The sequence below is a fragment of the Nerophis ophidion genome, linkage group LG23 (genome assembly GCF_033978795.1).
Source record: "Nerophis ophidion isolate RoL-2023_Sa linkage group LG23, RoL_Noph_v1.0, whole genome shotgun sequence".
In the NCBI taxonomy this organism is placed as follows: Eukaryota; Metazoa; Chordata; class Actinopteri; order Syngnathiformes; family Syngnathidae; genus Nerophis; species Nerophis ophidion.
Window position 1 is genome coordinate 13,079,398 of NC_084633.1, and position 14,788 is coordinate 13,094,185.

General features: G+C 41.5%; 1 protein-coding gene across 4 annotated transcripts in view; it reads right to left on the reverse strand.

Moving 5' to 3' along the window:
• The window catches only part of arhgap44a (Rho GTPase activating protein 44a), a 169,459-nt gene that overhangs the window by 20,222 nt on the left and 134,449 nt on the right, over nt 1-14,788 (reverse strand). For all 4 annotated transcript variants that reach the window (XM_061884904.1, XM_061884906.1, XM_061884903.1 and 1 more), the window contains 2 exons: nt 13,194-13,339; nt 12,714-13,115 (listed from right to left, as the gene is read on the reverse strand). In XM_061884904.1, coding sequence (XP_061740888.1) covers nt 12,714-13,115; nt 13,194-13,339 — 548 coding nt within the window. The remainder of the gene's footprint in view (nt 1-12,713; nt 13,116-13,193; nt 13,340-14,788) is intronic.

The following is a 14,788-nucleotide window of genomic DNA, read 5'->3' on the forward strand; positions in this document are numbered from 1 at the left end:
TCACACACTAGGGTCAATTTAGTGTTGCCAATCAACCTATCCCCAGGTGCATGTCTTTGGAAGTGGGAGGAAGCCGGAGTACCCGGAGGGAACCCACGCATTCACGGGGAGAACATGCAAACTCCACACAGAAAGATCCCGAGCCTGGATTTGAACCCAGGACTGCAGGACCTTCTTAAATAAACAAGTGATTCAATTATAAATAAAGATTTCTACACATAGAAGTAATCATCAACTTAAAGTGCCCTCTTTGGGGATTGTAATAGAGATCCATCTGGATTCATGAACTTAATTCTAAACATTTCTTCACAAAAAAAAGAAATCTTTAACATCAATATTTATGGAACATGTCCACAAAAAAATCTAGCTGTCAACACTGAATATTGCATTGTTGCATTTTTTTTCCCACAGTTTATGAACTTCCATTTATATTTTCTTGAAGTATTATTCAATAAATATATTTATAAGGGATTTCTGAATTGTGGCTATTTTTAGAATATTTAAAACAAAATCTCACGTACCCCCATTTGAGAACCACTGGTTTACAGCAGTGTTGTTCAATCTTTTTTTTGAGCCCAGGCACATTTTTTTTTCATAGAAAAAAACCGAAAGGCACGCCACCGGCAGAAATCATTCAAAAACAAAACTTAGTTGACGGTAAAAAGTCGTCGTCGCAATGCATCAATTTAGCTCTTGTCTCAAAGTAAGTGTACTGTCACATCACCCCCTGACTTATTTGGACTTTTTTGCTGTATTCCTGTGTGTAGTGTTTTAGTTCTTGTCTTGCGCTCTTATTTCGGTGGCCTTTTTTATGTATTTTCCTACCATAAATTGATTAACGTGGACTTAAAAAAGTTGAAAAACTTATTGGGGTGTTACCATATAGTGGTCAATTGTACGGAATATGTACTGTACTGTGCAATCTACTAATAAAAGTATCAATCAATCAATCAAGCAGTTTCATGTCTTCCTCTGAGCGATATTTCCCGCATCTACTTTGTTTTACAAATCAAGAATATTTCAGTTGTTTTTTATCCTTCTTTGTGGGGACATTGTTGATTGTCATGTTTGGATGTATTGTGGACGCCGTATTTTCTCCACCGTAAGTTTTTGCTGTCGTCCAGCGTTCTGTTTTTGTTTACTTTGCAGCCAGTTCAGTTTTAGCTGTGTTCTGCATAGCCATCCCTAATCTTCAATGCCTTTTCTTAGGGGCACTCACCTTTTGTTTATTTTTGGTTTAAGCATTAGATACCCACTCAGTGGTTAGAGTGTCCGCCCTGAGATCGGTAGGTTGTGAGTTCAAACCCCGGCCGAGTCATACCAAAGACTATACAAATGGGACCCCTCTGTGTTCTTTGATGTTTCCCTCTTACACACATGTAAGAGGGATGTGTACTATGGCTATGAGTTGTTGTTTTTTTTTTTTTTTCCCTTGGCCTCAGTCTGCACCCCCACTCCAGGGCCTAGGCTAAGACCGATTTTTTAAATTTTATTTTAATCTTCTATTTTTTTCTCCCATCTCCCCTCCCCCCTTGTTTACCTGTATGTCATCTTTTTTGTAAGGGGCGCTGGAAGCCGGCAGACCCGTCAGCGATCCTGTTCTGTCTCCCTGTAATGTTTGTCTGATCTTGAATGGGATTGTGCTGAAAATTGTAATTTTCCTGAAGGAACTCTCCTGACGGAATAAATAAAGTACTATCTAATCTAATCTAATCATTACCTGCCTGCTTGGCACTCAGCATCAAGGGTTGGAATTGAGGGTTAAATCACCAAAAATGATTCCCGGGCGCGTCCATCTCTGCTGCTCACTGCTCCCCTCACCTCCCAGGGGGTGGAACAAAGGGATGGGTCGGACGCAGAGAGAAATTTCACCACACCTAGTGTACGCGTGACAATCATTGGTACTTTAACTTAACTTAACTTTTTACCTGCACACTGCCTTCCGCTGTTTCCGTCATCTACAAAGCAATTAGCTACTTGCTGATATGGAAAAGTATTAATTTACTTAAAGTAAACTAAATTCTACTTTAAGTACTTTGACTTTTAACTTACTCTGCCGAGCTCTAGACAGCACAGACACTCAACAATGGCACATTATTTGCAGACTATAATTACTGGCCCTTTTATGGACAGAATTTCTAGGCGCAGTCAAGGCGTTGAGGGGTTCCGGTTTGGTAACCGCAGGATTAGGTCTCTGCTTTTTGCAGATGATGTGGTCCTGATGGCTTCATCTGACCGGGATCTTCAGCTCTCGCTGGATCGGTTCGCAGCCGAGTGTGAAGCGACCGGAATGAGAATCAGCACCTCCAAGTCCGAGTCCATGGTTCTCGCCCGGAAAAGGGTGGAGTGCCATCTCCGGGTTGGGGAGGAGACCCTGCCCCAAGTGGAGGAGTTCAAGTACCTAGGAGTCTTGTTCACGAGTGAGGGAAGAGTGGATCGTGAGATCGACAGGCGGATGGGTGTGGCGTCTTCAGTAATGCGGACGTTGTACCGATCCGTTGTGGTGAAGAAGGAGCTGAGCCGGAAGGCAAAGCTCTCAATTTACCGGTCGATCTACGTTCCCATCCTCACCTATGGTCATGAGCTTTGGGTCATGACCGAAAGGATAAGATCACGGGTACAAGCGGCCGAAATGAGTTTCCTCCGCCGGGTGGCCGGGCTCTCCCTTACAGATAGGGTGAGAAGCTCTGTCATCCGGGAGGAACTCAAAGTAAAGCTGCTGCTCCTTCACATCGAGAGGAGCCAGATGAGGTGGTTCGGGCATCTGGTCAGGATGCCACCCGAACGCTTCCCTAGGGAGGTGTTTAGGGCACGTCCAACCGGTAGGAAGCCACGGGGAAGACCCAGGACACGTTGGGAAGACTATGTCTCCCGGCTGGCCTGGGAACGCCTCGGGATCCCCCGGGAAGAGCTAGACGAAGTGGCCGGGGAGAGGGAAGTCTGGGTTTCCCTGCTTAGGCTGTTGCCCCCGCGACCCGACCTCGGATGAGCGGAAGATGATGGATGGATGGATGGATGGATATAATTACTGGTTTGCAAAAAATATTTGTAACCCTATTAGGTGAATGTACATATTCTCCCACAGCACACCAGACTGTATCTCATGACTCGTGTGCCGCGGCACAGTAGTTGAAAAATACTGGTGTTCGCTTGCTCTACTTTCATAATCGGAATTACCTCATGGATACGATCATCCTTTGTTTCTGCTAAACTGTTATTCAGCGGTGAGTCAAAATGTACCTTGTTTTATTTGTTCTAATTTGGTTTAACAGCCCCTCCTCCATTTAAAAGCCATTAAAGATAATTGGTAATATAGCATTGCTTTGGAACTCCGTCCCTTTGACAGACTTACGGCCGTATTTCTAAAACGGCCGAACTATTTAAAGTTTATATTGTAGCCCAACCTTTTCCCTACATATATAATGTCTAAAAAAACATTGTTTTTTTTCATAGTTTTTGCCCATTTATTGGGTTTTGTTTACTTTTTAAATGAAGGCCAAAGCGCTATTGCAGTTTTGAATCGGCTTCACAGCAATAGGAAATGTCGAACACTTTACTTTTCTCCTCGGACGTATCGACCTATTTTTTTTTCCATACAAACTTTGGATATTATCAGGAACATAAACACAACACTATTGGACGTATTAGAAATAAATTGAACCATATCTATCGATGGAGTCTTTCTGTTCATTGTTCATAAGTGATTATTAATAGTACAAACCCAAAACCAGGGAAGTTTGCACGTTGTGTAAATCGTAAACAAAAACAGAATACAATGATTTGTAAATCCTTTTCAACTTATATTCTAAGAGAAACTTATTTTTTCTTTCTCGCAAATAATCATTAACTTAGAATTTAATGGCAGCAACACATTGCAGAAAAGTAGGCACAGGGGCATTTTTACCACTGTGTTACATGGCCTTTCCTTTTAACAACACTTAGTAAACATTTTGGAACTGAGACCAATTTTTTAAATTGAATTCTTTCCAATTCTTGCTTGATGTACAGCTTAATTTGTTCAGCAGTCCAGGGTCTCCGTTGTGGTATTTTAGGCTTCATAATGTGCCACATATTTTCAATGTGAGACAGGTCTGGACTACAGGCAGGCCAGTCTAGTACCCGCACTATTTTACTATGAAGCCCCGCTGTTGTAACACGTGGGTTGGCATTGTCTTGCTGAAATAAGCAGGGGCGTCCATGATAACGTTGCTTGGATGGTAACATATGTACCTTTCAGCAAGTTAGCCATGCCTTGGGCACTAATACACCCCCATACCGGAATGAGAATCAGCACCTCCAAATCCGAGTTCATGGTTCTCGCCCGGAAAAGGGTGGAATGCCATCTCCGGGTTGGGGAGGAGATCCCGCCCCAAGTGGAGGAGTTCAAGTACCTAGGAGTCTTGTTCACGAGTGAGGGAAGAGTGGATCGTGAGATCGACAGGCGGATCGGTGCGGAGTCTTCAGTAATGCGGACGTTGTACCGATCGGTTGTGGTGAAGAAGGAGCTGAGCCGGAAGGCAAAGCTCTCAATTTACCGGTCGATCTACGTTCCCATCCTCACCTATGGTCATGAGCTTTGGGTCATGACCGAAAGGATAAGATCACGGGTACAAGCGGCCGAAATGAGTTTCCTCCGCCGTGTGGCGGGGCTCTCCCTTAGAGATAAGGTGAGAAGCTCTGCCATCCGGGAGGAACTCAAAGTAAAGCCGCTGCTCCTTCACATCGAGAGGAGCCAGATGAGGTGGTTCGGGCATCTGGTCAGGATGCCACCTGAATGCATCCCTAGGGAGGTGTTTAGGGCACGTCCAACTGGTAAGAGGCCACGGGGAAGACCCAGGACATGTTGGGAAGACTATGTCTCCCGGCTGGCCTGGGAACGCCTCGGGATCCCCCGGGAAGAGCTAGACGAAGTGGCTGGGGAGAGGGAAGTCTGGGCTTCCCTGCTTAGGCTGCTGCCCCCGCGACCTGACCTCGGATAAGCGGAAGAAGATGGATGGATGGATGGACACTCCCATACCATCACAGATGCTGGCTTTTGAACTTTGCGCCTATAACAATCCGGATGGTTCTTTTCCTCTTTGGTCCGGAGGACACATTTTCCAAAATCAATTCAAAATGCAGACTCGTCAGACCACAGAACACTTTTCCACTTTGCATCAGTCCATCTTAGATGAGCTCGGGCCCAGCGAAGCCGGCGGCGTTTATGGGTGTTGTTGATAAATGGCTTTTGCTTTACATAGTAGAGTTTTAACTTGCATGTACAAATGTAGCAACAAACTGTAGTTGCTGACAGTGGTTTTATGAAGTGTTCCTGAACTTACGTGGTTATATCCTTTACACACTGATATCGTTTTTTTGATGCAGTACCGACCAGGGGATCGAAGGTCACGGGCTTAGCCGCTTATGTGTAGTGATTTAACCAGACTCTCTGAACCTTTTGATGATATTACGGACCATACGAGGCAAAATCGCTAAATTCCTTGCACTAGCTCATTGAGAAATTATCTTCTTAAACTGTTGGATAATTTGCTCATGGATTTGTTCACAAAGTGGTGACTCTCACCCCATCTTTGTTTGTGAATGACTGAACATTCCATGGAAGCTGCTTTTATACCCAATCATGGCACCCACTTGTTGCCAATTAGCCTGTTCACCAGTGGGATGTTCCAAATAAGTGCTTGATGAGCATTCATCAACTTTCTCAGTTTTTTTTGCCACTTATGCCAGCTTTTTTGAAACATGTTGCAAGCATCAAATTCCAAATTAGTTCATACTTATAAAAAATAAAGTTTTTTAGTTTGAGATTTAAGTATATTTTCTTTGCAGTCTATTCAATCAAAAAGTGTTGGAAAATATTTGCAAATCATTGTATTCTGTTTTTTTTTTTTTTTTTACGATTTACACAACGTGACAACTTCACTGGTTTTGGGTTTTGTATATGCAAATCTTCACATAACTTGCAAAATATGAATAATACATCCATCCATGCATCCATTTTCTACCGCTTATTCCCTTTTGGGGTTGCGGGGGGCGATGGCGCCTATCTCAGCTACAATCGGGCGGAAGGCGGGGTACACCCTGGACAAGTCGCCACCTCATCGCAGGGCCAACACAGACAGACAACATTCACACTCACATTCACACACTTGGGCCAATTTAGTGTTGCTAATCAACCTATCCCCAGGTGCATGTCTTTGGAAGTGGGAGGAAGCCGGAGTACCTGGAGGGAACCCACGCATTCACGGGGAGAACATGCAAACTCCACACAGAAAGATCCCGAGCCTGGATTTGAACCCAGGACTGCAGGACCTCCGTATTGTGAGGCAGACGCACTAACCCCTCTGCCACTGTGAAGCCTATGAATTTCTTATTATTTCTAATAATAAGAAATAATGAATAATACATTATTTCTTAATATCTAATTATAAATGTACTTGAATTACATTTTTGTTGGCTTCCTCGGGTTCTCATAGGCAACTTCTGGTTGCAAAGCGTAATTAAGTAAAAACTCTCGTTCATGGCTGTTAATTGGTTTTGGGCCTGGCAAAGTAGGAATTATTAATTATAAATATAATATTGTCATACAGTACAGGCCAAAAATTTGGACACACCTTCTCATTTCAATGCATTTTTCTCTATTTTCATGACTATTTATATTGTAGATTGACACTGAAGGCTTCAAAACTATGACACCTGTGAAGTGAAAACCTTTTCAGGTGACTACCTCTTGAAGCTCATGGAGAGAATGCCAAGAGTGTACAAAACAGCAATCAGAGCAAAGGGTGGCTATTTTGAAGAAACTACAATATAAAAACATGTTTTCAGTTATTTCACCTTTTTTTTGGTTAAGTACATAACTCCACATGTGTTCATCCATAGCAGAGGGTCACCAACGCGGTGCCCGCGGGCACCAGGTTGCCCGTAAGGACCGGATGAGTCGCCCGCTGGCCTGTTCTAAAAGTAGCTCAAATAGCAGCACTTACCAGTGAGCTGCCTCTATTTTTTTAAATTGTATTTATTTACTAGCAAGCTGGTCTCGCTTTGCTTGACATTTTTAATTCTAATAGAGACAAAACTGAAATAGAATTTGAAAATCCAAGAAAATATTTTAAAGACTTGGTCTTCACTTGTTTAAATAAATTCATTTTTTATTTTTATTTTGCTTCTTATAACTTTCAGAAAGACAATTTTAGAGAAAAAATACAACCTTAAAAATGATTTTAGGATTTTTAAACACATATACCTTTTTACCTTTTGAATTCCTTCCTCTTCTTTCCTGACAATTTAAATCAATGTTCAAGTATTTTTTTTTTATTGTAAAGAATAATAAATATATTTTCATTTAATTCTTCATTTTAGCTTCTGTTTCTTCGACATATAATATTTGTAAAATATTTCTTCAAACTTATTGTGATTAAAATTCCCCAAAAACTATTCTGGCAAATCTAGAACATTTGTGGAATCAAATTTAAATCTTATTTCAAAGTGGATTTTAACCTATTTAAAACATGTCATCAAAATTGTAAAATTAATCTTAATCAGGAAAAATTACTAATGATGTTCCATAAATTATTTTTTTTAATTTTTTCAAAAAGATTCGAATGAGCTATTTTTTTCTCTTCATTTTTTTCGGTTGAATTTTGAATTTCAAAGAGTCGAAATTGAAGAAAAACTATGTTTCAAAATTAAATTTTCATTTTTTTCGTGTTTACTCCTCTTTTAAACTGTTCAATTAAGTGCTTTTTTCATCATTTATTCTCTACAAAAAACCTTCCGTAAAAGGAAAAAAAATGTACGACGTAATGACAGACAGAAATACCCATTTTTATACATATATAGATATATTTATTAAAGGTAAATTGAGCAAATTGGTTATTTCTGGCGATTCATTTAAGTGTGTATCAAACTGGTAGCCCTTCGCATTAATCAGTACCCAAGAAGTAGCTCTTGGTTTCAAAAAGGTTGATGACCCCCATAGTTTTGATGACAATCTACAATGTAAATAGTCATGAAAATAAAGAAAACACATCGAATGGGAAGGTGTCAAAACTTTTGGTTTGTATTGTAGGTAGAGCATTAAAAAAGGTAACTTTCTAAGTTCGTTTTTTTACCCTTAACACGCCCTCTAGAGATGAAATAACACCCAAAGTCACCTTTACAAGCCGTGCGCAGGACGACTGCAGTCAGCTCTTTAGCCCCTAGCGCAGGGGTTTCAAACGTACGGCGCGAGAGCCGGATCAGGACCGCGGACAGGTTTTATCCGACCCGCGGGATGAGTTTGCTAAGTATAAAAATTAACCAGAAATTTTTGAATGAAAGAAAACTGCTGTTCTAAATGTGTCCACTGGATGTCGCCATAGCAATTCATTGTATCTTTCTAGATCAGGGGTAGGGAACCTATGGCTCTAGAGCCAGATGAGGCTCTTTTGATGACTTCGTCTGGCTCTCAGATAAATCTTGCTGATGTTGCTTAACACGATAAGTGGTAATCACAGTGTTAAAAATAACGTTTAAAATATAAAACGTTCTCATGCATTTGAATCCATCCATCCGTTTCTATGGCACCTGTTCAAGAAGTTGCATTAATAGTCAAAAGTATTTTATTTATTATTGGTTAGCTTCAGAATAGAATAACAATGTTATTAAAAACAATAAGAGATGCACGCATTTGTTTGTTGTAATCAGGGAAAGTCCAAATAAAAGAGGTGTGGAATTCTCGTTTCTCCTCATTGAGCTAAATTGAATCCTGTCTCTGTTTAATTCCTTGCTTCTTGTCTGTTTAATAGATGTCATCAGTGTTTGAACCTGACAGTTATATTCAGTGTTAAAAATATTGTATGGCTCTCACGGAAAATACATTTTAAAATATTTGGCTTTAATGGCTCTCTCAGTCAAAAAGGTTCCCGACCCCTGTTCTAGATGATAGTACATATGTGCAAAATAAACCACATGTTAGTACATCAGTCGAGGAAAATGATCAAACTACATAAATAACACACTGTAATTTGATTTGGATATAATTTTATGGTAACACTTTAATATGGGGAACACATTCACCATTAATTAGCTTCTTATTAACATGCAAATTAGTAAAATATTTGCTCTTAATTAGTCATGCTTTATTCTCCATGGCCTTATTATACAACCAGTTAGTGATTAACTAAGAGTCTTCCCTCAAAAATATCAGAATTATTGCTTATTATCCACTGCTTTAATGTCTTTCATGTCCTTTGTTTTCTTTGATGTTTCCCTCTGACACACTTGTGAGAGGGATGTGTACTCTGGCTATGAGTTGTTTTTTTCCCTTGGCCTCAGTCTGGACCCCCTCTCCAGGGCCCAAGCTAGGACCGATTTTTTTATTTTATTTTATTCTATTTTTTTCTCCCATTCCCCCCCCACTTGTTTACCTGTATCTCATATTTTTTGTAAGGGGCGCTGGAAGCCGGCAGACCCGTCAGCAATCCTGTTCTGTCTCCCTGTAATGTTTGTCTGATCTTGAATGGGATTGTGCTGAAAATTTAAATTTTCCTGAAGGAACTCTCCTGAAGGAATAAATAAAGTACTATCTAATCTAATCTAATCTATCAGTAACCCTAACCCTTATATGTTCCCCTAGTACAGGGGTCGGCAACCCGCGGCTCTGGAGCAGCATGGGGCTCTTTAGCGCCGACCTAGTGGCTCTCTGGAGCTTTTTTAAAAATATATGGAAAATGGAAATGATGAGGGGAAAAAAAACATATTTTTTGTTTTAATTTGGTTTCTGTAGGACAAACATGACACAAACCTCCCTAATTGCTACAAAGCACACTGTTTATATTAAACACGCTTCACTGATTTGAGTATTTGGCGAGCGCTGTTTTGTCCTACTAATTTTGGCGTTCCTTGAACTCACTCTAGTTTGTTTACATGCATATTTTTCTCCGACTTTCTAGGACGTGTTTTATGCCAACTCTTTTTCTGTCTCATTTTGTCCACCAAACTTATAACGTTGCGCATGAATTCACAAAGGTGAGTTTTGTTGATGTAATTGACTTATGTGGAGTGTGCTAATCAGACATATATCCACGACTGTAAACTAATCAATGCTAACATGCTATTTAGGTACATATTGTATCATTATGCCTCGTTTAGTTTCCTTTAAGTACTCATAATTCAATTTATATCTCATTACACACTATGTTTATGTACAAACCCCGTTTCCATATGAGTTGCGAAATTGTGTTAGATGTAAATATAAACGGAATACAATGATTTGCAAATCCTTTTCAACCCATATTCAGTGGAATATGCTACAAAGACAACATATTTGATGTTCAAACTGATAAACATTTTTTTTTTGCAAATAATCATTAACTATAGAATTTGATGCCAGCAACACGTGACAAAGAAGTTGGGAAAGGTGGCAAAAAATACTGATAAAGTTGAGAAATGCTCATCAAACACTTATTTGGAACATCCCACAGGTATGCAGGCTAATTGGGAACAGGTGGGTGCCATGATTGGATATAAAAGCAGCTTCCATGAAATGCTAAGTAATTCACAAACAAAGATGGGGCGAGGGTCACCAATTTGTAAGCAAATTGTTAAACAGTTTTAGAACAACATTTGTCAACGAGCTATTACAAGGAATTTAGGGATTTTACCATCTACGGTCCGTAAAATCATCAAAAGGTTCAGAGAATCTGGAGAAATCACTGCACGTAAGCGATGATATTACAGACCTTTGATCAGTGTGTAAAGGATATCACCACTTGGGCTCAGGAACACTTCATAAAACCACTGTCGGTAACTACAGTTGGTCGCTACATCTGTAAGTGCAAGTTAAAATTCTACTATGCAAAGCGAAAGCCATTTATCAACGGCTTCCAGGAACGCCGCTGGCTTCGCTGGGCCCGAGCTTATCTAAGATGGACTGATGCAAAGCGGAAAAGCGTTTTGTGGTCTGACGAGTCCACATTTTCAATTATATTTGGAAACTGTGGACGTAGTATCCTCCGGAAGAAAGAGGAAAATAACCATCTGAATTGTTATAGGCGCAAAGTTCAAAAGCCAGCATCTGTGATGGTATGGGGGTGTATTAGTGCCCAAGGCATGGGTAACTTACACATCTGTGAAGGCACCATTAATGCTGAATGGTCCATTCAGGTTTTGGAACAACATATGTTGTCATCCAAGCAATGTTATCATGGACGCCCCTGCTTATTTCAGTAAAACAATGCCAAACCACGTGTTACAACAGCGTGGCTTCGTAGTAAAAGAGTGCAGGTACTTTCCTGGCCCGCCTGCAGTCCAGAAATGTCTCCCATAGAAAATAATGGCGCATTATGAAGCGTAAAATACGACAGCGGAGACCCCGGACTGTTGAACGACTGAAGCTCTACATAAAACAAGAATGGGAAAGAACTCCACTTTTAAAGCTTCAACAATTAGTTTCCTCATTTCCCAAACGTTTATTGAGTGTTGTTAAAAAAAAAAGGCGATGTAACACAGTGGTGAACATGCCCTTTCCCAACTACTTTGGCACGTGTTGCATCCATAAAATTCTAAGTTAATTATTATTTGCAAAGAAAAAAATAAAGTTTATGAGTTTGAACATCAAATATCTTGTCTTTGTAGTGCATTCAATTGAATATGGGTTGAAAAGGATTTGCAAATCATTGTATTCCGTTTATATTTACATCTAACACAATTTCCCAACTCATATGGAAACAGGGTTTGTAATATGGCTTTTAATTTTTTGCGGCTCCAGACAGATTTGTTTTTGTATTTTTGGTCCAAAATGGCTCTTTCAACAGTTTGGTTTGCCGACCCCTGCCCTAGTGTCTAAATAACCCTAAATTAAGTATTTCTTACTTTAGTAAGCAATTAATTAATTGTGAATATGTAGTTGAAATAGGCTACAGCAACCCCTAGCGACCTCAAAAGGGACAAGCTGTAGAAAATAGATGGATGGATGTTCCCCATACTAAAGTGTTACCAATTTTCTATCTTAATAGATTGAAAATAACACCAATGAGTTGACTAATGAACATTATCACATACGTATTCAGAAAATATAAATAACAACAAATAAATATAGAATAATATTAACCGCCGCATGTAAGTGTAAAAAAACATCAAACAATATTATGATTTGGACAATTTCAGAATGTGCTTGTTTTAATTTTAAAGAAATAAAACAATCTGAAGTTGTCTTTATTTTTAAGTTATCGCGCCATGATTTTACCATTTCGGCCCACTTGGGAGTAGATTTTTCTCCCCTTGGCCCCCCATCTAGAATTAATTTGACACCCCCTGCCCTAGCGTGTTACACGAGGAATATCAAGGACTGAAATGTGTCAAAACGACCGCAATGTAGCCCACCAGGAAACCGTGCATAAAAGCCCATTAACAATACACTAGCGCCACCTGGTGGGTGGATTAGCAAAACACTAAAAAAAATATAGAATAACAAAGATTCACCATTTTAGGCCAGGTTTAGACGGACTAACAAAAAATTTGAATTCAAATACTTTTGTCCATATTGTGTACCCGCACTGTGTTTAAAAGGCCGACTTCATTCAGTCAGAACTTTGTTGGGGAAGGTCAAATCGAATTTTACTCTACTGAGTCCTACACACGTCCACCGTCTCCACCGGACAGAGCCACAGCGAGTCTGAGCGAGGGCCGCTGCAGCTCCATCTGTGGCGGGGATGGCGTTAGCTGTTGTTTACCTGTAGACATGCTCTCCCCAGGAGACAGTCCATCCGCCAGGCCCTGCTCCAGAGGCTGGGGAACCGGGACTGGCACCGGAGCGGCGAACTCGGCGGGCACGGTGGGCGGCTGCGGAGGGGGCAGGCTGGGTCTCTGCCTGGGCTTTGGGGCGGGTCGCGACTTGGTGAGCGTACCCGTTAAGGACGACGGGGAGGACAGGGAGTGAGGCGTCCCCAATGGGGTCTGGCCAGGGGACGATGGGGGCACCTGCCCGAGACTGCACACCAGTCCGTAGGGGGAAGGGGTGCTGGGAGGGGTGGGGGAAAGGCTGACAGGTGAGGGCTGGCCTGTCGACTGGTCAGACATCACGCCGGATTGGCAGTAAGGGACTTTGGGAGGCACGGGGGCCAATTTTTTGGAACCTGGGGACAGACATCACATCAGGTTACTTCCTCTCGATTAGACATTGGAGTCACGCAGTAAAAACCATTAAAGCTGACCTTTGCGTAGGTTGTGAGGGCTGTGCTCTGTGGAGTGGGGGCACTGACTGCTGCTCAGGGGACTGCAGTTGGGGGGGACTGTGGGACTTGCCACTTGGATGGCTTTGTGTCCAATGACAGGGGAGAGCTCTTTACTCTTCAAAGAACTAGGGAAGGCAAACACACATTAAACTCAGTCGGTGCGTTATTTGCAAATGGTGAACATATACAGTCCTGGTCAAAAGTTTACATAGACTTGTAAAGAACATAATGTCATGGCTGTCTTGAGTTTCCAATCATTTCTACAACTCTTATTTTTTTGTGATAGAGTGATTGGAGCACATTGGTCACAAAAAAACATTCATGAAGTTTGGTTCTTTAATGAATTAATTATGCGTCTACTAAAAAATATGACCAAATCTGCTCACTCAAAAGTATACATAAGATAGGATAGGATAGGATAGGTCTTTATTGTCATTGCACAAGCACAACGAAACTTTGTTTTCAGCACAAACCTGTTCAAGATTAGACAAACGAACTAAAATAGACCTTTTTAGACCAGTTGATCTGCCGCTTCTTTTCTTTCTCCTATGTCCCCCCCTCCCTTGTGGAGGGGGTCCGGTCCGATAACCATGGATGAAGTACTGGCTGTCCAGAGTCGAGACCCAGGATGGACCGCTCGCCTGTATCGGTTGGGGACATCTCTACGCTGCTGACACGCCTCCGCTTGAGATGGTCTCCTGTGGACGGGACTCTCGCTGCTGTCTTGGATCCGCTTTGAACTGAACTCTCGCGGCTGTGTTGGAGCCACTATGGATTGAACTTTCACAGTATCATGTTAGACCCGCTCGACATCCATTGCTTTCGGTCCCCTAGAGGGGGGGGGGGGGTTGCCCACATCTGAGGTCCTCTCCAAGGTTTCTCATAGTCAGCATTGTCACTGGCGTCCCACTGGATGTGAATTCTCCCTGCCCACTGGGTGTGAGTTTTCCTTGCCCTTTTGTGGGTTCTTCCGAGGATGTTGTAGTCGTAATGATTTGTGCAGTCCTTTGAGACATTTGTGATTTGGGGCTATATAAATAAACATTGATTGATTGATTGATTGATTGATTGATACAGGGTTACAGAACAAGAACGCTGATGGGTCGCCATAAGGTGCCCCGTAAAAGATGGGAAAAAGGTAAACGCTAGGGAAGGATGAGTAAAAAAATACAATCTAGACTGTGCTCCTAGGGGGGCCCAGTCTGGAGTGGGAAAAAAACCTCCATAGCAAAGCACATATACATATTACAACATACATCTCGAGATATCTAGCAACAGAGGGAAGGTGGATGTGTGTGTGTGTGTGAGCCCGTAGTGTGTCTCTGTTCCGCGGCCTTGATGTATTGTGCAGTCGCTAGTCCAAAGTCAACAACAACAGGTGTATGTCCATGAGAGACAAGAAGGGAGTTTGTTGTGTCTTCACTGCAGTGTCCTTCAGGAGAGTCTCGAAGCCAGGGAAACAATCCAAGATAGAATGATTTGTATGCGAGTGAAAATAAAATTTGCTTTTCACTCTAAAATTGTCTATGACTGGTCCTCAAACCTGCGGGGTAGACAGTCCGATGTAATCCACA